This window comes from Fusarium keratoplasticum, chromosome 9 (assembly GCF_025433545.1).
Source record: "Fusarium keratoplasticum isolate Fu6.1 chromosome 9, whole genome shotgun sequence".
In the NCBI taxonomy this organism is placed as follows: Eukaryota; Fungi; Ascomycota; class Sordariomycetes; order Hypocreales; family Nectriaceae; genus Fusarium; species Fusarium keratoplasticum.
Genome location: NC_070537.1, coordinates 622130 through 643675, shown reverse-complemented (window position 1 = coordinate 643675; position 21546 = coordinate 622130). Strand labels below are relative to the sequence as shown.

The window sequence follows — 21546 nt, the reverse complement described above, 5'->3', positions numbered from 1 at the left end:
GATTTTAATCTCTTTAATTAATTAAGATATAAGTTATTTATTATAAATATAGCTAGCTTTAATATATTATTAAAGCTATTAATAATTATATAAATAAACCTTATTAATTTACGCCTATTAAGACCTCTAGCTTTAGCTATAAACCTTAAATTATTAAAATTACTAAGATATAAATTAATATATTTTTATTTTTATTTTAAATATTATAAAACTAAGTTATAATACTATTTATAATTAATTTTTAAATTAATATTTTTTATATATAATATAAAATAAAATTAATATTTTTAATATTTAACTTTAAAATTAATAAAAATAAAAATTAATTTTTTTAATTTTTAATTTAATTATATTATTTTATTAAGCTTTTTTATTTAATTTATATTATAATTATAATAAATCCTTTATTTAAATAATAATTAAAATATTTAAAAATAATTTTTTATATAAATATTATAATTTTTATAATATCTATTAATTTAAACTATTTATTTATTAAATATATTAAATAATTAAAAATATTTAATTAAATTAAAATATAAATATTATTTTTTTTAATTCATTAATAATTAAGATTAAAATAACTGAATTATTACCTTATTTATCTTTAAATAGCTTATTATTTAAGCACTCTCTACTACTTACGCCCCCTTTGCATCCTCCAGGGTCTCGACCTCCTGAAAACCATGCTTATAATCCCGTGACTTGCCTTCTAACATCCCTGCACCCTTGTCGGTGTGGTCAATACCGCCGAAGAGATGGTCCATATGTTCCAAGGATACCCCCTTTGTTTCCGGAATCAAGAACCAGACATAGAGAAACAACACAATGTTTATAGCGCCAAACATGTACATGGCATAACTGTCGTCGCGATGTGTTAGCCCTGATGATCTCGTGGGTGATTGGAATGACACCTACAAGCCCTTCTTGTCAAGAAAAATGGGGAAGATTTGTTCTGTACTTGTTGTTAGCGTGAATCAGCTGAGACACCTTGTCCTGATGTATGCTTACGAAGAATTGTGTTTGAGACGGACTGTGACTGTGTGGACATTGCAACGGCTTGCGCTCTGACGTTCATGGAGAAGACCTCAGAGGTCCAGATCCAGACGGTAGCACCCCATGAAGGCTTATAGAAGAAGGCAAAAAGGAACATGAGGAACACAGTGGCGATACCTACGCTCTTCTCCTTGGACCCATCTGCCAAGTTGGGTGTTTCGGTGACAACGGCGGCAACGATAAACATGCAAACCGACATGCCGGCAGCGCCAATTAGCAAGAGAGGCCTCCGACCAAAGCGGTCGGCCATCCATGTGGCATTAAGTGTAAACAGAATGCCAAATGTGCCATTGAGAGCGTTGATCAGCTGGATCTGGCTGTTGTCGGTGAATACCTTCCTGTAGATCATGGTTGAGTACATGACCAAGGAACCCTGGCCTGTGAACTGCTGTCCAATATTGATTCCGACAGCCAACACTAATACGATCAGCATTGACGGTCACATGTTAGAGTCGAGCGGAGAGGATACTCACGGAATCGGTAACGGGTCGCCTTGTCTTTCCACAGGGGAGAGTACTTTCCATTCATGTGGGCCTTCTCGTACGCAATGGCCTGGTGTACCTCCTGAAGCTCAACTTGAACGTCATCATCATTGTCCCGTAGTCGGGTCAAGGCTCGGACAGCATCCTCCATGCGGTCCTTTTGGATATACCTGGGGTCATGTCAGCTCTCCTCGCCCATCGAGGCTTTATCGGGGCTCGCAAACTCACCATCGAGGTGTCTCGGGACAGAAGAAGAGCCCAACAATGATGATTATCGGTGCAATCAGCTGGCCGAGCATGACAATCCTCCAGTCCCAGTTTCCGAGTGATTCCGACTTTTTGGTGCAGACGAAGTTAATCCAGTACGCCAGAAACGAGCCAAATCCGAAGAATAGCTGCCAGAGACTCATGACCATTCCACGATGTCCAGCCGGAGCGATCTCGTTGATGTAGACAGGCCCAGCCGGCATGGCCATTCCTTGGCCTATACCGGTCAAAGCTCGGCTTGCAATGAAACCACCAATGGCACGGGGTGTGAAAGAACCGATTATGGTGGACACAATGATGAAAAGAGCCCCGATATTCATGGTCCACTTGCGGCCGAACCGATCAGAAACTGGAGCGGATAGAAAGAAGCCTGCATCCATGTCAGTCAAAACTACAAGTCGAAATCTACCCACTCACCAGTTACCACGCTTCCAACCGTGTAAGCCGTGTTGACTGATCCGATGACTTCAGGGGACTGCATACCCGACAAATTAGCGAAGCCTCGTACCCAATTTGTTTCACATTCATACCGGGTTATGAAAGTAGTTCATGAAATGCTCCGATCCTTGAACCGCGTTGAAGGTAGACGAGTCGTATCCATTGAGGAACATGCACATAGCTGCAATCACACAGCAGTACCAGAGGTACATCTGGGTGCGAGTTGGGGCCTTCATGGGTGATGAGGTGAACGCGATCTTGAGAGTTTCGAGAGCAACGATGAGCAAAGATGTTTCTTGAAGGGATGAACTGGCATTTTGGCTGCCGAACACTGGGCTTAATATAGTCAATGTCTGAGCCCATGCTGAGTGAGTCGTGAACTACGTCCACCTGACGACCTCCACTTCCCCATAAACCCCGGACATCGGGGCCGTCGTTATGATCCTCCGCATGGATGGATTGTGGGGAGAGCCATTTACCCCGGCCCCCGAGTGGAGCGGAGCGATCGGGCAACGATTGGTTATCCGCTCAAGTTGTCAACTAGCGTCTGTTGTATCCGCGTATACGAGATGGTGACCTTGATGTGGCTGACGGAGGCAGCCTTCAAATGTTTTGTCCCAAGGCTATGAGCGCCAAGGCCGCTCATCCCTGTTAGTACCTGGGATACAAAGAGTTAAATCCCTTTAGCTATCTACTCCCTAAAGCTATAGGGAGTAAATAGAGCTAAGAAAGCTATCTCGTGAAGTGAGGCCGGTGAAGCCCAGGGGTGATATAGAGGCTTCAAAAGCAAGGAAAGGTGACCAGAAGTATCGAAGTATCATGGCTTTTTTTGCCCCTTCTTAATAGCTGCTCTCAAGAGGTGGCCTACTGGCCAGAACAAAATATTTGAAGGCTGCCTCCGTGCCAATGGCCTCGAAGCACTTTTGACTTGCCACCGGCCGATTTGGGGTGACGTGGCTGTTGCTGGGCCATGGAACTTGTACCGGGCATTTGGAGACGACGCCATGTTAGCGGAGCAGTATTCTCAGGCTCAGTCTTGGCTCGATATAGGTCTTCCGCGCAACTCTGAGGGCCTTTGGGCGCGGAATCTGTTCCAATTTGCAGACTGGCTGGACCCCAAGGCACCGCCCCGGTCTCCTGGTGACGCCACTACGCCCAAGGACTTGGTCGCAGACGTATATTTGATTCGGATGACCCAGTTTATGGCTGAGATTTCATCCGTCCTTGGAAGAGAGACAGAAGTCAAGCGGTACAGGAGGCAGCACTCAGAGCTAATCTCTCACTTTCAGAATGCCTAGGTCAAGGACGGGTTACCACCAACCCAGACTACGTACGCCCTAGCTTTACACTTTGGCCTTCTCTCGGGACAAGAACAAACAGAAACTACTACCCGTGTCCTAAGAGAGCTGGTAGCACAGAACGACTACCTCGTAGGCACTAGGTTTGCAGGAACTCCATGCCTTTGGTTTGCCCTTCACAACATCAACGCAACCGAGGACGTTTGCCGCATGCTTCTCCAGATCCAACTCCCATCTTGGCTCTACCAAGTCGTCCAAGGCGGTACAACCACCTGGGAGAGGTGGGATAGCTTGATTCCTGAAGGGACTGTCAATCCAGGAGAGATGACCAGCTTCAACCACTACGCCTTTGGCTCGGTGGCGGACTGGATGCACCAGGTTATCGGTGGTATCGCTCCTCTTGAGCCAGGCTGGAGGAAGTTCTTAATCGCTCCGGCCCCAGGTGGAGATAGCACGAGTGCTGAGATCAGGTTTGTGAGTCAATACGGCGAAATCCACGTGGAGTGGTGGCTCGAATTGAAGGACAAGAATGCGGCCAGTCCCAGTCACACTCTCCAACTGAGAGCTCTGATCCCGCTCAACTCACGCGCGTCAGCTCGGGTGCCAGGCAGCCAGGAGACATTTGAGGTTGGCTCTGGAGGGTTTGAGTACCGTGGACCGTATTATCATTTATCGAGGCTCAAAACCGGTAGACTGGGGGATCTTTGAGTCAAGGACGGTTAAAACATATATTATGTAGCGTTAGATAGTTACATGATGCAGTTCACTCTAATGTTCAGAATTCTTGCCGTGCCATCCAAACATCGCCATGAAAGGTGTTACGACTCACTCACCCTTGGCAAACGCCATTGGAGAGTGTTTGGGAGCAAAGAAATATGATGGCCTCGTGCTATTATGAGACAGATCAGGGAGTCTGTCAGGGGTGAGGACACCAAGCTGCGGCCCAGGACCCGTAAAACACAGCAAGTGTAGCGCCGCGGCCAAAATTCCACCGAAAACTGCCAAGCCCAGTAGCGCCATGTCTAGCACCATCTCGAACGGATCGCTTGCGTATGGAGACACAGGCTGTGGTCTAGTAGGAACCCAAGGGCCCCGGGGTGGGAACAGGTAGGGACCATTGGTCACGAGGGGCCAATTGCGGACGTAGCGGGTAGCAAAAGACCCATACCAACTACAGTGATCCAAAGGTAGGGATCGGGAAGGCGGATATCCAATCGTTTCTGAAGCGTCTTCGGCTTATCAATAACCGGACGGCATAAAAGCCCCCGAGAGAAAGGCTACATGCCAACTTGAGCATTTCACCAGGTCAAGAGACTTGCCACCAATGATTCCTTAGCCATCTCTCCTGTCATTCTCTTCTCTGTGTCCTGGCACTTGACCACCACCGCCCTAAATGCCTTCATCAGTCCCCTCCAAAATGTCATCTTCCGAAACAGTCTTCGACACTGCTTACGAAAACTCCCTTCCGTCCAACTTTATCTGGGGCTATGCAACGGCTGCCCCTCAGATCGAAGGGGCATGGAACGTTGACGGCAAGGGTCCTTCGATCTGGGACACCTTTAGTCGAGTACCGGGCAAAATTCGAGACGGAAGCACAGCATCTGATGGCTGTGGTGCGTACAAACTGTGGAAGGAAGACGTGGCGAGACTGAACGAATACGGCGCCCGCGCATACCGATTCTCTATAGCCTGGTCCAGACTCATCCCTCTCGGTGGCAAAGATGACCCCATCAACGAGGAGGGGATGCAGTTCTATAATGATCTCATCGATGAGCTGCTGGGACATGGTATCCAGCCATGGGTTACGCTGTACCACTGGGACCTTCCGCAGGGCCTACTCGATCGATATGGCGGCATTTTGGATCAAAAGAGATACACCGAAGACTTTGTTCACTATGCTGGCCTCTGTTTCGAGAGGTTTGGTGACCGAGTCAAGAATTGGATCACCTACAATGAGCCTGGGCTGACGGCTCGTGCTGGGTACGCCCAAGGGCGGTATGCCCCAGGACACACGAGTGTTACTGAACCATATATCGTCGGGCATACTCAACTGGTCTCCCATGGCCACGTCTGCGCTCTATACAAGAACAAGTTCAAGCCAACACAGGGAGGCATAATAGCGATCACCTTGGACGGTAACTGATACAAACCTTGGGACGGGAATGACGACCGAGACGTGGAAGCGGCTGAGCGAGCCAAGGAGTTCGAGATTGGCTGGTTTGCCGATCCCATTTATGGTAAGGGGGAGTGCGACTACCCAGCCTCCATGCGCGCGCAGCTCGGCGACCGGCTTCCACAGTTTACGGCCGAGGAAAAGGCCCTGATCAGGGGTAGCTCAGAAGTCTACGGCATGAACTCTTACACTACCTTCTTCGTTCGGCATCGAGATGGGCCACCACAGGAGTCAGACTACCGAGGCAATGTCGAGGTTCTCGATGAGAACAGCGCTAAGAAGCCGCGTGGGCTCGAGACAGACACCCACTGGTTGCGAATGTGTCCGTGGGGCTGGGCGAAGTTGCTACGCTGGATCTGGAACCGATACAAGACCCCTATCTGTATCACCGAGAACGGGACGACTGTGAAGGGGGAGCATGGGCGCTCAGGTCCATCTCAGCCTGGAGAGATACTTGAGGACCCCTTCAGAGTTGCCTTCTTCAAGGCATATATAGACGAGGTTGTAAAGGCTCGTCAAGATGGAGTTGTCATCAAATCTTACTTTGCTTGGAGCTTCATTGATAACTGGGAATGGGCACTCGGGTATACCTCTCGGTTTGGCGTTACATAGGTTGACTATGATAGTCCACAAAAGACACGGTTCGCAAAGAGATCGGCCTTCTTCTTGAGGGGCTACTTCAGTCATCTTTTAGAGTAGATACATAGATGAGATGGCGTCAAAATATTCCTTCAATTGACAATTCAGTTCGGCATTTGCTGTGCTCGCTTCTTGGGTTCTTGAAGTCTGCATTGTCGATCATGTTTCTTTTCACATTAAAGCAAGTGTCAGACATAGAAAACGAACTCGGCTTTAAACATGAAATTGAACTGAGAAGGAGCCCTGTAAAATACCTCCGAACTCTCAAAGCGCCCCTTCTAGAGTTTCCCTTGTTGGTCTGGTTGCTAGATTGTCTTGTTGATTCTCTTCATCAATGATGTCTCCAAAAGAGGCCATCTGCCATTACAGGAAAAGACACAGTTATCGCCTTGTTCGTATGTTGTTGGTGATTCAAGTCTGAGTCCGTGAATAGCGGGCATAGGTGGAGATTGGACAAGTTATTTATCATCACTCTCGGGACAGGGAAGGAAATGCAAAGGAATTTGCGAGTTGAACCCAGTGATACCCAGGCTTGGCTATCGAAAGAACAACCTTCAACGTGGCATCATTCAGATGTATTCCGCACTAGACTTCCCAGCGGTTCTTCGAACTCTTGAGACAGCCTACAGCTGCACCAAGAGAGCTTCCGAGACTGACAGAACAAAGCTGGCGGTCCCCGAGCGAACCTTTACTTCTTCTTTCCTCGCCAAGCCTTCCAGTTTACAAGTTGTATCAGAGATAGACTGGCCTCCAAATGTCGGTAAATCTCCATGCTCCTGTCGTGCCAAAGCGCTCTGGGCCGTCAGCCGCTTCGCGAATAGGCTGTTCTTCGTCAGGCCTGAGATAACAAACTCTCTGGTCTGCCTTTCTTCATCTCCAGTGTAGATATCAGTGTTGATCAAGACCATGAACTTCGGTGTTCCCTTGGAGTATATGGCGTAGACAGCATAGCTGGTTGTTCCGTTGTCCAAGGCCGCTATACGGTCCCCGCCAGCCATTGCCTCAGTCGCCAGCAAAGCACCGTAGGAAGCGGGTTTGACACCAACAAGGTCCCACCAGGCGTAATACGACACGCTGTTAATCCCCTGGAAATGAAAGTTGAGCCTGGAGATATTCCTGGAGATATTGGTGCTTGCGGCACGGAGGGAGTAGTCGAGAACCCAGAGCCCTGCCCCGAAGGTGGGAGAAATCTCTGGATCACCGCCTCCAGATATTACCGACAGTCAGGACACGGAAGGTAGAGGTTGTAGTTGTGGCTCACCAGAGTTGGTCTCTCCTAGGACGTATTGAATGCCCTGGGATGTCGAAAATGCGGCATCCGCTTGGTACTGTCCAATGTTGCTAGAGACATTGGCATGGGACATGAATGACTTCAGGTCAGGTCGTGATAGACCACTGGTCGCACGGTCAGAGACGGTCTGTGGATAGTTGTGATGAGAGAAGAACTTGACATAGCTCTTGGCGGCCGGCTTGAGATATGTAAGGAGACTTGGCGCTCCACCCCAGACGTTTGGAGATAGTACCCGCCAGCTTGGATAAAGGGTTTTCCCACACTGCGGCCGACGGCTAGATTCCACTTGGACTCGGAAGAGGCCTCTGCCTCTGGCGTCCAGGTCGTGGCATCAAATCCAGCATTCGTAACGACAGCGTGAGGCTTGCCGCCTGGTCCGGTGTATGGGTAAACTTGGAAATGATCAGCATTTGTTCGGGCGGCCGTTGTCAATCAACTCTTACTATCCTGCACAGTCGGGTCAGAGGAATTCACCCCTCAGAAAGGGGTAGATGGACTCACTGGCTCGTTGCCTAGTTCCACGGCCTTCACAGATGGTATGTATCGTGCGATGTCTTTGGCAGCAAGGATGGTGTTGGTTAGATTGTCGCTGTCTCGGTTTAGCCCTGGCACTTAATGCGTCGACTGTTAGATGCAATGAGGTTGTCGCAAGTAGTATTTACCAAACACAGAGAGACCAGGATACTTGGCGACTGCTTTGAGATGACGCCTTCCGTAGTAAAAGCGTCTGTCAAAGAAGCCCGGTTCAATTTCATAGTAGTAAAGATATTCGTCCAGGTCTGGTTTGTAATCACCCCAGTCAATATTTTCACAGTCAGCGGAAGTTCCTCGATCTGATTGAAACCCTGCAACTGACTCTTCTCCCGCCTCCAAGCGAACATCAGGCCATACTCCGAAAACGCTCTTCAGGTTTCCCATGCACTTGAGTATGAGGCTCATGTTCTGGAGGTACTCTGCAAAGCCATAATCAAAGCTACGCAGACAGTCAGCTCATCCAGGTTGATCAATGTGGTCAGGATGGGGAAGCAAACGAGAATCCAACGGGAGCAGGGTCAAGAAGGGCACTTCAACCCGGCGGGCTTTTTGGGAGATTGAGCACTGCTGGGCCTGTGTCACAGGCTGCAACGATTGCAAGAATGGCGAGGAACTTCATTGTCGTGCCTCATGACTTGCAGCTCCAGTTTGAAGTGAAGTAGGTGAGAGCGTATGTTTTCAATGTGTTGGTCAGTATTGTGCATGCAGAAGGCATTCCTTTCATACACGGTAACTCGAGTACACGTAGAGAACTTGCAGCAACACACTTGACGGGATTAGAGATGCCAATTCATTCCCCGGCTCCAGCTCCCGCCCCCGCTCCCGCCCCCGGACCCCAGGATCTCGGGAGCGTGGGGAAAGTCCCTTCGATCGAGCGTATACGCGTACTGCTTGCTGTCAGATTGCAAACATTGTTCGGCCACTTCGCACAAAGCTGGCCCGAGAGTCGTGCTCTCCGGCTTGGTTCTCAACATCACATACCGAGACAAGCCAGGGTTAGCTACCCAATGATTGGCTTCTGAAGGAGGCCCAACACCAAGTCGGATGAGTATAGCACCGAGAATATGATCCGATAGTCACCTGGTGTGCTTGCTTGCCCCATGTGGAAAGCAGCGGAGTGTCGGGGCGGGTTTTCGTTTCATTGGCTATTTCTCCGACCCCTGCTTGGATGGTCTTCACTACAGAGAGGGCTTGACTCCACGAATGCAGGGTAGTGATGGCATCGATTAAAATGGGGTGATCTAATGGGATGAGGGGCAGTCAGAAGAGACAAATCCTTTCAGAGATTTTCCTGAGCAAGGCTTGAAGGTGCTGGCTTGTTTAGCTCAAAGTTAGACAGGTATGCCAACCTTCCTCCGCGTCAGATTGGGTGCAACAGGGGCAGACAGTCTCCTCTAGATTGAAAGGAATTGCTAAGTTGAAGAGAGTTCAGCCTTGTTTACAGTTGAACGACCGCCTTGCAACACCCTCTAACCATACAAAAAGTAGCTTCCAGACTCAGCCAGTGCTGGATAAGCTCAACACGAAGCGAACGGCTGTCGTGGTCGCACCCGATGCCGTTATTCGCCAAAAGTCCCACTGGGCACCCGCAAAGACCCTATGTGTCCCCAGCCATCGGGTTCCGTAGTTATATAGGTCTTTGGCTGTTACCAGCGCTATTAATGTATTACGATTCGTCAAGTCCCTGTCGGCCCTTTGTTATACAAGACGTGCCCCGGTTGATGCGGCTTCTAAGCCAGGGTCCTCCAGGGGAAGGTGATGCTCTAGGAGGAACCTGACCATCCACTTGTCGAGTTTGTACGTTTGCAACTCGCAAGGCTTTAGGCAGGTCTCCTGGAAGATGTGTAGGCGCTTTTTCTCGAGGACTTGTAAGTTGACAATCAAGCACCGTGGAGTCCTCGCTTACCGAGTTTGATAGAGATGGCCAGTATCTTTCAAGCTCTGTAATGGCTTCGAAATTTGACTGCAACATTGTTCGAATCTCAGCGGCATCATGTCCATCGCCAAACATAAGCATATGAAGCAAGACGGCCGAGGAGACGACTGCCCCGTACCCCACTGCTCCGTAGATTATCTCGCAATCTGGAATTTCTCTTGATAGTTTAATGAGTCGACTCTGAGAGGCAGCATGCTGCTTGCAAAGCTCCGCATACTCTTTTGACTTGTTGGTTTGCGGTCGGTCAATGTCGAGGAACTGAAAGAACAGGAGAGTTGAGTAATGATGAAATCCAGTATGAAGGGCCATAAAGGGACCTCCAAGTCCTTTCCTGGCGTGACAGTGGACATTCTCATCACTCATTCTTTTGTCGTCTGGAAGCCCGGCTTGCCAGAGGCGAAGGTTCTCTGCAAGTATTGCGACACGTTGTTCAACAAAGTCGTCGGTGAGCTCACCCTGAACCAACTGCTTATTTAAATCATGAATTGGCCCAAACTGTTCTGCCAGCATAATATTGTATGCCCACAGACCCGGGGTTGCCTGGCGGGCGAGATCAGAGTCAGCTGGATCACCATCGAGGCGGTGAAAGACACATTCATCGATTGGTAGACCCAAGGCCTGATCAAAGTCTCCTATGGCCCTCCGCAAGTTCCATCCCGCAGAGCACCATCGGTCGGCCATGTACAATGTCCACCACACTCTGCGTTTGGTTTCACGCAAAATCGGGGAGTCTTCGGGGTTCGGAGTGTCAAACCCGAGAAGTTCAGCCATCCGTATGCCAATGCTGATATAGAGGGCCTCGGACTTTGATTCCATGGTCGAAGATGAGAGGTTGGCGAGAAGAACGCAGGTCTGGATATTTTCTAGGCAGACGTTTCCCACGTCAGAATGTAGGAAAGCCTTTGATTCAGCAAAAAGGGAGGATTCCATGGAACGTAGTCTTTCTTGTGGATGAAAACGGCAGCCAAAAGCCAGAATCGCGCAGAGCAGCCCGCGTTTCAAGCTCGAATCGCGCACTTGAGTCCGTAGGGTGGGTAGGTGAAACAAGCTATGAGGCCTGTCAAGAACGTAATGAACGTAGTTTTCAAAAAGCTCCTGAACCATGTCGGGAGAGAGATCAAAGACCTGAGTCTGTTTCGTCGAGGCTGTAGTCGTTGCCGGACGACAAGCAATGGTGGCTATTGGCTTGCTCTCTTGTTTAAACGAGCAGGAAAGGTGCCGTCGAACGCATGTGTCGCATGGTCTTCCGGGCCCTGGGCGAAAGCATTTCTTCCTTATTGCCCTACAATTGGAGCATGCTGTGAGGTTTCTCATTATTAATGCTCCTGGGCCACTTGGCGTTGGCGTTGAGATGCAATGAAGCAATGCATTAGGGAGAGGGTTTACATGCCTCTGCAGCCCCCAACATGGGGAGCGGGGCCGGTGGTTGAAATATCACGTGATGTGTCTTTAACGAGGCAAATGCAGTGGCTCAGATCCTTGGCTTCTACGACCCCCGGTTCTCCAAGTTTCGCGACTTGATGCAATAGTCCATCCCGTCCGGACATGATATCGGGGCCAGTCTGTGCCTGAACATTAATGGCGACGAAAATGTGGTGGAAATATTGGGGAGAAGGGGGCTCGCTGACCCATCGATCGAGAAGGCCTGGCCCCTGTCGTGCCTCCGCCGGGGCTTTGATCCAAGAGCCACTTCAGCAGATGGGATGCGAGCCGGACTCAATCACAATCCGTACGTCACGTAACCCCCTACTCACAGATGAGGGCGCCAATACTGCGTTCTGGAGGTCCGGCGTGTTGGGCTCAGTCAACGGCCACAGGAACGCCAGGGGCATGGTCAAGATCCTCTCCTGCTTCTAGCTTGGCGGCAAAAGTGCAGAAGGTGGCCATCGCCTGCTGTCGACTGAGGCCGTGGAGCTGGCGCTCACAGAGCATGCGAATGGGGTGAATTTAGTCACAGGGCGTCCCGGGAGACGCGGGCTTGGGATATACCTCACCAGACCTGGCTCAGAAACCGTCAAAGGCAAGCTGTCAGATGGTCGTGTTGGATAGGGTAGTGGATGGGCGGTTCGATCGTGGTTATGGACCGGGACAGGAAACTTAGGATCGCGTAGGATGCTGAGTGCAGAGCATCCTTCCCCAGCAGCGTTTATTAAGACAGTTTATGAGATACTTGGAGTCTGCAAGAACAACTTCAGAGGCACATTATTATTGACCAGAATCGAAAGAAGTACCAGTACCTCAATTTTCTCTACTATAGGCAGGTTGCCGTCATATCTATTAGGCTGGAGTTGCCGAAGGCGTAGCTTCAACGGGTGGAGGAGGCGGCGGTCCATCTTCCTCCTTGGCAGGGGTAAATGCTGCCCCGTCCAGTGGAATCTCTCCCACAGCTCCTCCAGATACTTCGGTTCCGTCAACATTGGCTGATGCTGCTGCCGAGAGCTTTGAGTAGTTGACCAGCGAAGCTTCGTTTGGCCTATGAGAGTTCAGTTAGCAAGCTTCAAGCGCTAGTTAGGGATCTCTCTTACGGATTAATTGCCATGACTTGGCCGTTTTGGCAATGGGGACCAGTCGCACAATAGAGATAGATGGGGTCTGTACTGGTCAAAGGCAAATTAAAGGTCCCAACCGTAGTCTGCCCAGCCTCGAACGGGATGTGCCCGCTATGGATGGCTCCAGCCACCGTCGCCTGCAACGGTTGACATGGGGCGTCCTCGGCACTCTGAGTGACTGTGTGGTTCCCTGAGCTGAACTGGAATTGGATCACGTCGCCAACCGCGGCCCTGATCAAATTGGGAACAAACGTGTCCTGGGGACCGCCAACCACCACCGGTATAAGCCTATTGGCTCGTCGCTCGAGGGGAGGATTCGTTCGAACTACCATGTCTTAGCTGTTGGGAGTTTCAAACACAGATCGAGGTACTGACTTGTAAATTGCCTCTTTGTTTCAAGCTTCGGTAACAGAGCCGGCTCTGATTGATGCACCTCAATAAGCGGCATGGCGACGGCGACTGCCGCCAGCAGCCCATATACCAACATTAACATGATCATTTATCCTTCGGTAATGGGTAGAACAAGGAGAGGCTGCGAATGATGTATCCTCCAGTGATAACTTCAACCGCCCGAGTTGTGCTCGGTAGGAATTACAGTGAAAAAGAGAGAAAGAACAAAGAGAAGAGAAAAGACGCCCGCGCTATGGGATAGATCCAAGGTAGGATTCTGGAGTCTTTGGTCACGCCACATCTCTTATAGATAAATCTTGGGGGTTGTAAATTCATTACAAAGACGGGCAACATCCACTCTTGAGTCCTTGTTTGCAACACTCGAAACCACCCGAGAGTGGGTGAGACAACAAAAATGCGCAATGCGTCGCTAATATTGCTCAAATCTTGCTCCTGCGATGACGAACTCTTGTCGCATCCATGTCCCAACGTGTAGCCAAGCCGTCTGAAGAGGTTGTCTCAAACATCGTTGCAGGTGTGCCGAGAAGACTTGCTCCAGTCATCCCTCGCCTGTGATTGGATCATCATGGAGACGTTTACGAAACAAGCAATTAGAACGCAGCTGAGATTCAGTTCTGATGCAAATCAGGCACTGACCTTCTGTGTCATCTCCCCTGTCAGAAAAGGTTTCATTGATCGGGATGTGGGCGGTGGAACAGATGACACCCTAACTTTGGCGTCCTGAAACGTGAAACCCAACGGCCCATGAAGATCTTGAAACCAGGCTTAAGCCGCTGACAAAGCGATAAATCCGTATATCCAGGCGTCAAGCTCAGTGAATATAATCGGTATTCAGACCTCAGGTTATTACATACGACCATACCCACCGGAGAACTCGGGATCCCGTCCGCTCTCCCATAGATAAGCCGGTGAGGGGCGGATTAGTAGTTGGGTCGGTGACGACCAGCGAATCCCCGCTGTTGTATGTTTTTTTGGAACCCCCTAACTCAGACTTTTTGGGCAGTTGATACAGCCACTCGGTCTTATTTTTGCACTGTCATTCCCTTCAAGTTGGATCTTTGGCCAGCCAAACGAGTATTTGAATGACTCTCGTGTGTGTAGACATCTTCTTTCCAGCTTTTGCCTTCGCGTGATGTTCCTGGCCCCGACCCTTTGAATGTGCCAAACCCAACAGCGTCCGCTCTCATCAGCATTCCTCTATAGGTCTTCTTGGCCCGGCTACTTATTCATTTCCATTTCGAAGATTATGGTGTGGAAAAAAACCTGGTTGTCATCTGTTGTTGCCAATCCGACCTGCATCACCATCGACCTCATCACAAACACCACATCCCTCTGTGCGGGGGTTCAGGGGAGGCCCATCATGTTATCACCACAACGAACGCACCATTTGCTTCCTAGTCATGAGCTGGTGGCTTCTCAAAATTATCATGAATCAGCCTGTCAACCCCACCCGGCCCGTTTGGCCAACGCAGCTTCCTGTTGAATGGAGCAAACGTGACATGATTGCAATATGCCCTGCTCCTGCGTTCGTGTACTTGGTTTGCTTCGATCCTCCAACACTATTGCATGCTTTTGTGAGCATTCTTCTATTCTTTTGTCCCCATTATTCTCAACAGTTGCCCAGAAGAAACCCCAAAATCTCCTCGTTAGCCAGTCTTCTAACCAATATCGACCCCATTTCGTCGGCCAGTTCTCCTCTCCAAGCGCGTACCGACCCAAGCCTTCTCAGTCTCAACCCGCCGGTGACCTTCCGCAGACCGACAAGAAATCATAGTGGTCACGATGCTCCGGCTCAAGATTGTCGTCTGTATGTTAGTGGCGGGTGTAACAGGGGCGGCATGCCTGTTGGTCTACAACCCCGAGCAACATGAGGATCAGAGCGCCCGGTTCGCTGGCGACAAAGGCTACGATAGCCTAGAAGAACAGAACGACCAGTCCTCCGACCAAGAGAGCCGTGATATTTCCGAAAGCAAGTCCAAAGGAGAGCCTGTGTGGCTCCTGCGACACATCGACGACGAAGGCGACCCCAGGCAGTGGGCACTCTACATGTTTAGGAAAGTATACGAGCTTCGTGTCGTACGGAATGCGCCCTTCCGCTACTCAATCATTTGTTCTCCACGGTTCGAAGCGCACGTCACCGACGGTGTCCGACTATATCCAAGAACGGGCTTTCATCATATGAGTCCAGAGAGACCTTGCGTGGGAGGTACCCCTGAGCTTCACATGACCTACTACCTTACCAGTTGCTACATCTGCATGGTTGGGAAGACACGTTTGACGCCAGATGAGATTCAGCAAGCTTTTAGCAGGGTCAAGGACGACTTTGGAGTGTTCATTGCCACTTTCCCTTGCCAGAGCGTCCTAGACAGGTTTCTTAAGAAGATCATTGCACGAAGGGATCGATCCCCCGCCGCAAGAATTCTATCAGGCAGGTTATCACAGGCAAGCGATTGACCATGTTCAACCCCAGGTCAAAGAGAAGACTCCATGAAAGCCAGGTCAACCATGGTGGACCGTTTCAAGGTCAAGAGATACCGGTCTTGGAATCGCAAACGAAACCAGATTCTGTGCAAGATGGCGATCAGGCGAGACAGGAATCATCGCTGTCTACTTGATAACTTGACAACTTGACAACTGAGACTGATTTCTCGAGCTTGAGGTGACCTATCTCTGATGACTGTCACCAGGATCGTTGTCATGCGGGTAAGTGTCAATCTTCTTGGGCCTGGCCATTCTAACACATGAATAAAACTTGTCAGATCCAGTCAAAGCGCTTCCAAGCGGTCATTCATTCAGACTTTTGGGGAGGCTTATTTTCGACGGGAGTGTGGCGTTTACGTTTTACTCTTTGGTCAGTGAGTGGGAGTCGAGGCTCACATACTACCTAGCTGAAAATCGTTGTCGACCGCCCTGGCTCATTTGTTCACAAATCACCCATTTTCTCCTTCATGCTTTGAGATTCAACAATAGCCGGTGAATGTTTTCCCTCACAACGGTGATCCCTCCAGAGGACATGTCCGCCCTTCAGTTGGCACAACACACCAAGAAAGAGGAAGAAAAACATGAACATGGTGGCACGCAGTCCTCGTAACTCCTCTGGTAAAACTCTAGGGTGGGCCGCAGATACTTATGAGGGATGGCTTCTTATACTCTCCTGAGATTACCTTTGCCTGAGACTAGGTAGTCAACGCCTTTCTAGGCAAAGACGTTAAGAGTCAGGGTTGCCTCACGGGTTTGTCACGTCTGATGACATTTGAACTATGTTTGTTCTTTCATCCGCCATCTTTCACTTCGTAGGTTCGTTAAACCTGCCCAGGATTCATATTGATGCTGGTTACTGGAAGCCGGTCCCTTACCCTATCCTTCCCTCAAGAGGAATCAAGAAACATATGGATTGCTGATACAGCAGGCCCAGTCACTTGCTTTGGATGCTTTGCCAGAATGAAACCGTGGCTGTAGATAGGAAGATTGCGTACAGTTCCCTAAACAATACCACGTTAGTTCTTCAGTGGCATCGTAACGGTAGCCGACAACTGGGAATACACCTACCTCTGTAATTTGTGCTTTGTTCCATGTTGAGGTAGACAAGGACAATGACCTTAAAACAAGTTAAAAACCCAATATCAAAATTTCACATTCTGTGACTACAAGGGGTATCTCCGAACGGTAGTCAGCCTGACTGCATCGAGCCCTTCCATCTACCTCGTTTCCAACGTCACACCATCATCAAGCAACCCAACTTTTCCACCCTCACGGCCACACAATGCCCACTCCTTCAATTCCGTCAAGCGCTTCCTCGCCTGGGTAAGTTTAAGTTCCCTTTCTCCCTAGAACCCATCTGACAAAGTTGCCCGCTATTAGCATCAGCCACAGTATCCAATATCGCAGCCCTGAGCTGTGCCCACTCTTCAATCTTGCCCGTGAATCTTTAAGGATCTTCATCGCTCGTGGTACCGCCAGCTTATCATATGCCGAGATAGCCCCCCCTAGCGAATGCCCCTTGGATAACTGTTCCGCCAAGTCCCAGGAATCACACAGCGCCAAGTTGGCACCAAACCCAGCAAATGGGCTCACGGCGTGGTTGCTATCCCCAATAAATACCACGGGCAGCTCGTCGATATTGTCGTGGGGAAAGGCAAGCTTGTCTCGCGCGTTGTGTGAAAGAACCGTCTTTGGGTCTGTGTGCGCGACAATGGTCCTAAACGGTTCTTGCAACGCAGCACCCAGCTCAAGACCCCGATCAATCACAGCTTGGACTTGTTCTGAATTTTCTAGGTCAAGCACCGGAACTGGAGTGGCTTCGAGATGTCCAATACCCCAGAAGACGCTATTCTTGTCAACTGGAGAGAAGAAGCATGATATGCCGGTTCCTGACAGCATAAAACCCCAGTCTTTGTCCACTGGAGCAGGAGGATCGTGCTCAAATCTCGATATGCCACCTCGAAGAATGGCGCCGGCAAAGTTGAGGTTGTCATCTGGTCTTAAAAAGGCCCGAAGCTTACTGCTGGAGCCATCTGCAGCAATGAGAAGATCGCAGTCCTCGTCTGTAATGGTGTCTTGACCCTGCGTCCTCCTCGCAACCTGCACCCGAACTCGCCCATTATCAAGTCGGTGGGCCGAGACGCACCGCGTATTCCATTCAACCGCATCTCTCGGCCCAAGCCCTTCGTGAATGGCTTGGCGGACGTCCTTCCGCGGTACTCGTATGCTGGAGGAGGGTAAACCTTCGATAGGCTCGTGCCTCAGGGTCATGTACTCCTTCCAGTCAGGTGCCCAGATCTTGAAGGCGCCAGCCCCATCGAGCCCCGAAACAGCTTTTTCGATGATCTTATCGAGTAGTCCTAGCTTCCGCAGCGCGAGGAGCCCTCCTGACGTGTTGTAACCGGTGAGTGATAGACTGTAGCCCTCGCGCTGAGCTGTGATTTCTGGCGAGTCGCGATCATAGATGAGGATTTTTGGCGGATTCCATGCGGGGTTCCAAAGTCTGCGTAGCCCGACGACAAATGCCGATCCAGAAATACCTCCTCCAGCAACGATGATCGTCTTGCCTTCGAGGAAGTGGTGGCTTGGGGTCTCCTTGCCCATGGTGACTGTTGGCTATTATCTCCGCAATGCGACGTGGTCGACAGGTGAGGAGATCCGTCGAACGCAGAGCATTTTCGATAAAGGACACATCGTCATTAAATATAATTGTTACACAAACACATCGGCAATAGTAGTCGCAGGTATTTGTTAGGGGCGCGTCGCCATGTGTCGCCATAGTTCGCTAGCCCCCGTTAAACCCGAACGGCAGTTGAGCCGTGCATTTACTGATTTCCCTTCTCAGAATACGTATTGCCTATTTCGGATAGGTCACGAACACCGTCCGAAGGGACCTGACGGCCACAGTCACTCCCGCGATATGTTTGGTGTAATTTCTTCTCTTAAAACGGCTCTTCAGGGGCCGTGGGGAAGAGAAGGATTATTGTTCATTGCGTAAGCTTCGCGTGAAAGACAGTGCACGAGAAATCATGCGACCGTTGGCTCACCGATCCCAGAGGCGTCGTCACCAGGCGGATATATCCTCTTAATTCGGAATTCATTACCACGGAGGATTCAAAGTGTCTACGAAGTAGTAATGTCGCTCCGGGCTTCCTTCCAGAAGAAGGTTTCTTCGGTCACACTCTAACATTTGCCGGGCGCAAGTCGACGGGCACTTTTCAAAAGGGCACGGCCCGGCATCTTGATGCCTGAGAGAGAGATGATCGTCGACGCTCATGACTACCAGAATACCACGGGAAAAGATATGTGTGGTTTTATAGGGGCATCTCAGGAAAAGCACTCGAGCTAGGTAGCCTCCCCCGCGCTTCTCAGAGATCTAGCCTTACGAGTGCGGGACAGTCGCGATTGTAATGCTCGTCGTCTCATTCGCTCGTCATCTGGCCAGCCAAAAGCTGGGGCGATCCAGCCTAACTAACACGGCGCCTTGAGCAACAAATATCCAGATATCTTTATTGAAATTCTTAACAACTCAAATTGGAGAGACTGCTAAACACTATTAGATCGCCATAGGTGCGAACATCTGGGTAGGATGTCACTAATCAGCCTAGAGGTTCAAGATATTCGGAATACACCGCGACCTAGAATTGGTACCCTCCCCTCCCCAAAATGTCAATGAAATTCGCACCATCACCCCGCCTTCACACCCGCTCTCCTCAAACCATCCATCAACCCCACCATGAAATATTCCCATCACCATCACCACAACCACAAAAAATTCCACCATCCTCTACCACCGACATAAACCTTCTCCTCTCTTGCCGTCATGTCGTCCGAGCTCTCCGCTCCCCCTGTCCTCTCCACCCCGGACGACCATATCCTCGAAATCCCTGCTGCCGACTCCCTTCCCACATCCTCCCTTTCCGACGATGCCCTACGCTCCACATACGAGGTCGTTCGCACGGCCACAGAGATCCGCGCTGGAGGATGGCGGCGTGTAGGGCTACAGTTTCCAGACTTCATGCTCGTTGATGCACCGCGTGTGGTAGAGGCGCTGTTGAAGGAACTCGCTTCCCAGGACGAGCGCGAGGATTCGGCCGAGGACAAGGGCAAGGGAGAGAGGAGGATCTACATCCTCGCGGATAGTAGCTACAGTGCCTGCTGTGTCGATGAAATCGCGGCCGAGCATGTCTCTGCACATGTTGTCGTTCACTATGGCCGCACGTGCCTTAGCCCAACAAGTCATCTCCCCGCGATATATGTCTATACGAGCCATGACCTCGACTACGATGCGACGCTCGCCGAGCTGGAGAAGGAGTTCAGTGACAAGGAATCAAAGTTGGTCGTCATGGCGGACCTCACATATCAAAACCACGTCGACAAGCTCGTATCTCTGCTCCACGAACGAGGCTTTGCCAACGTCGTATCAACAGCCGTCACACACAACCCCGCGGCCCTCATCCCCAACCGCAAGATCATTTCCGACCCCGATGTTAGCGACGAAGAGCACTGGAAGTCCTACTCCCTAATCCACATCTCCGATCCTCCCTCCGCCTTGCTCCTCGCCCTTCACTCCCGCTTCGCGTCCCTACACATCCTCTCCACACCCTCCCCGACTCTCGAGAATCCGACCTTCCGCACAGCTGGTCTCCTGCGACGCCGCTTCGCCAAGGTTCTGTCTCTCGCGTCCGCCGGCGTCATCGGCATCCTTGTCAACACACTCTCGGTCGCGAATTACCTCACCTCCATCAATCTTATCCGCGAAAAGATTGCCCGTGCGGACAAGAAAAGCTATACTGTCGTCGTGGGCAAACTCAACCCTGCGAAACTCGCAAACTTTGCAGAGGTCGAAGGCTGGGTCGTTGTCGGATGTTGGGAGAGCGGTCTTATTGAGGATGATACTGGATACTGGCGGCCTGTTATCACACCATTCGAGCTCGAAGTCGCCCTGATGAGTGAGGAGGAGCGAGTCTGGGGAGGAGAATGGTGGGGAGGTATTGAGAAGCTGAAGTTGGATGACAAGCCTGCTCCTGCAGAGGAAGATACGCCTCAAGCTAATGGCCATGAGGATGACGTCGCGGAGGAGGATCAATTCGACGATGTCCCTGGTGGCGTTGAAGGCGAAGAGTCTGCACCACCTGAATTCGACCTCCGCACTGGAAGACTCATTTCTTCGAGTCGGCCAATGCGGCTACCAGTTCGCAAGAATCCCTCAGCCGTCGCAGGTGCTATCACAGCCAACGGTGACGCAAACGGGACATCTCATCAAACAGAAGCCCTCGTCAAACACTCAGTGGGTGAATTGGTGAGCATCAACGGTGTCGCGAGTCCAGGTGCAGAATTCCTCCGATCGGGGCGCACATGGCAGGGTCTAGGTGGTGACTTTGACAATGAAGCGAGTACCCTTATTGAAGAAGGCAGAAGTGGGATCGCGAGAGGGTATCAGGTTGGCGAGGGAGGTCGCCATTAAAGGCAATCCGGACTTGTTCATATATGGCGATACCAGTTTCTGGCATATGGCGTTTGGCATGGGAAAATAGACCACGGGGATTGAGTCCAATTTATTCTCATTTCATTCAAATTTGTAGATTTTGCTCATAAGTTGACTCGTGAAATACTGAGTCGTGCTATATACAAGAGAATCATGACTGGGAGCAGCCTCCAGGGCATTCACTCCTCACTTACCATACCGATCCAAGCCTTCGCTATAAAACGTTCAACATGTGCAAGGAAATCCGAAGGAAGCAGACCTTTGCGGGCTTCGTAATACGTAGACACAAGGAAATCATCAACATTCAGACATGTTGGTCATAGATCCATCCATCCAAATCCTTCAAGTATAGGAAATTCTTCTAGGGGCGTCATAAGGCGTGAGACCAATCCTTTGGCCATCATTACATCAGTTCTTCAGCTCGTTCCATTTTTCGTCTGCCGTACAACCTCGTCATCATGGGGAGGGAGTAGGGCTCATCGCCCATGGCACATCTGTAGTGC

The 21546-nt window shown here is 50.3% G+C and overlaps 8 protein-coding genes across 8 annotated transcripts; 4 read left to right on the top strand and 4 right to left on the bottom strand.

Moving 5' to 3' along the window:
- Positions 1–641: 641 nt before the first annotated feature.
- On the bottom strand, positions 642–2479 carry NCS57_01109700 (uncharacterized protein; the record flags this gene model as incomplete). The annotated part of the gene is made up of 7 exons (XM_053060819.1): positions 642–861; positions 919–955; positions 1012–1473; positions 1530–1708; positions 1767–2175; positions 2223–2280; positions 2336–2479. The coding sequence occupies 7 exons, from the start codon at positions 2477–2479 to the stop codon at positions 642–644; spliced, it is 1509 nt and encodes a 502-aa protein (XP_052909205.1).
- Positions 2480–3247: 768 nt separating this feature from the next.
- NCS57_01109600 (Alpha-L-rhamnosidase) lies at positions 3248–4249 on the top strand (the record flags this gene model as incomplete). Its single annotated transcript, XM_053060818.1, has 2 exons — positions 3248–3418; positions 3542–4249. 2 exons carry the CDS (start codon positions 3248–3250, stop codon positions 4247–4249), a joined length of 879 nt encoding a protein of 292 aa, XP_052909204.1.
- Positions 4250–4958: 709 nt separating this feature from the next.
- NCS57_01109500 (uncharacterized protein) lies at positions 4959–6326 on the top strand (the record flags this gene model as incomplete). Its single annotated transcript, XM_053060817.1, has 2 exons — positions 4959–5676; positions 5725–6326. 2 exons carry the CDS (start codon positions 4959–4961, stop codon positions 6324–6326), a joined length of 1320 nt encoding a protein of 439 aa, XP_052909203.1.
- A 3550-nt stretch (positions 6327–9876) lies between these two features.
- NCS57_01109400 (Fungal-trans domain-containing protein) lies at positions 9877–10930 on the bottom strand (the record flags this gene model as incomplete). Its single annotated transcript, XM_053060816.1, has 2 exons — positions 9877–10035; positions 10085–10930. 2 exons carry the CDS (start codon positions 10928–10930, stop codon positions 9877–9879), a joined length of 1005 nt encoding a protein of 334 aa, XP_052909202.1.
- A 1461-nt stretch (positions 10931–12391) lies between these two features.
- On the bottom strand, positions 12392–12653 carry NCS57_01109300 (uncharacterized protein; the record flags this gene model as incomplete). Its single annotated transcript, XM_053060815.1, has 2 exons — positions 12392–12587; positions 12640–12653. The coding sequence occupies 2 exons, from the start codon at positions 12651–12653 to the stop codon at positions 12392–12394; spliced, it is 210 nt and encodes a 69-aa protein (XP_052909201.1).
- A 2203-nt stretch (positions 12654–14856) lies between these two features.
- NCS57_01109200 (uncharacterized protein) lies at positions 14857–15528 on the top strand (the record flags this gene model as incomplete). Its single annotated transcript, XM_053060814.1, has 1 exon — positions 14857–15528. One exon carries the CDS (start codon positions 14857–14859, stop codon positions 15526–15528), a length of 672 nt encoding a protein of 223 aa, XP_052909200.1.
- A 1356-nt stretch (positions 15529–16884) lies between these two features.
- On the bottom strand, positions 16885–18159 carry NCS57_01109100 (FAD-binding-3 domain-containing protein; the record flags this gene model as incomplete). The annotated part of the gene is made up of 1 exon (XM_053060813.1): positions 16885–18159. One exon carries the CDS (start codon positions 18157–18159, stop codon positions 16885–16887), a length of 1275 nt encoding a protein of 424 aa, XP_052909199.1.
- A 1219-nt stretch (positions 18160–19378) lies between these two features.
- On the top strand, positions 19379–21022 carry NCS57_01109000 (2-(3-amino-3-carboxypropyl)histidine synthase subunit 2; the record flags this gene model as incomplete). Its single annotated transcript, XM_053060812.1, has 1 exon — positions 19379–21022. One exon carries the CDS (start codon positions 19379–19381, stop codon positions 21020–21022), a length of 1644 nt encoding a protein of 547 aa, XP_052909198.1.
- Positions 21023–21546: the final 524 nt, after the last annotated feature.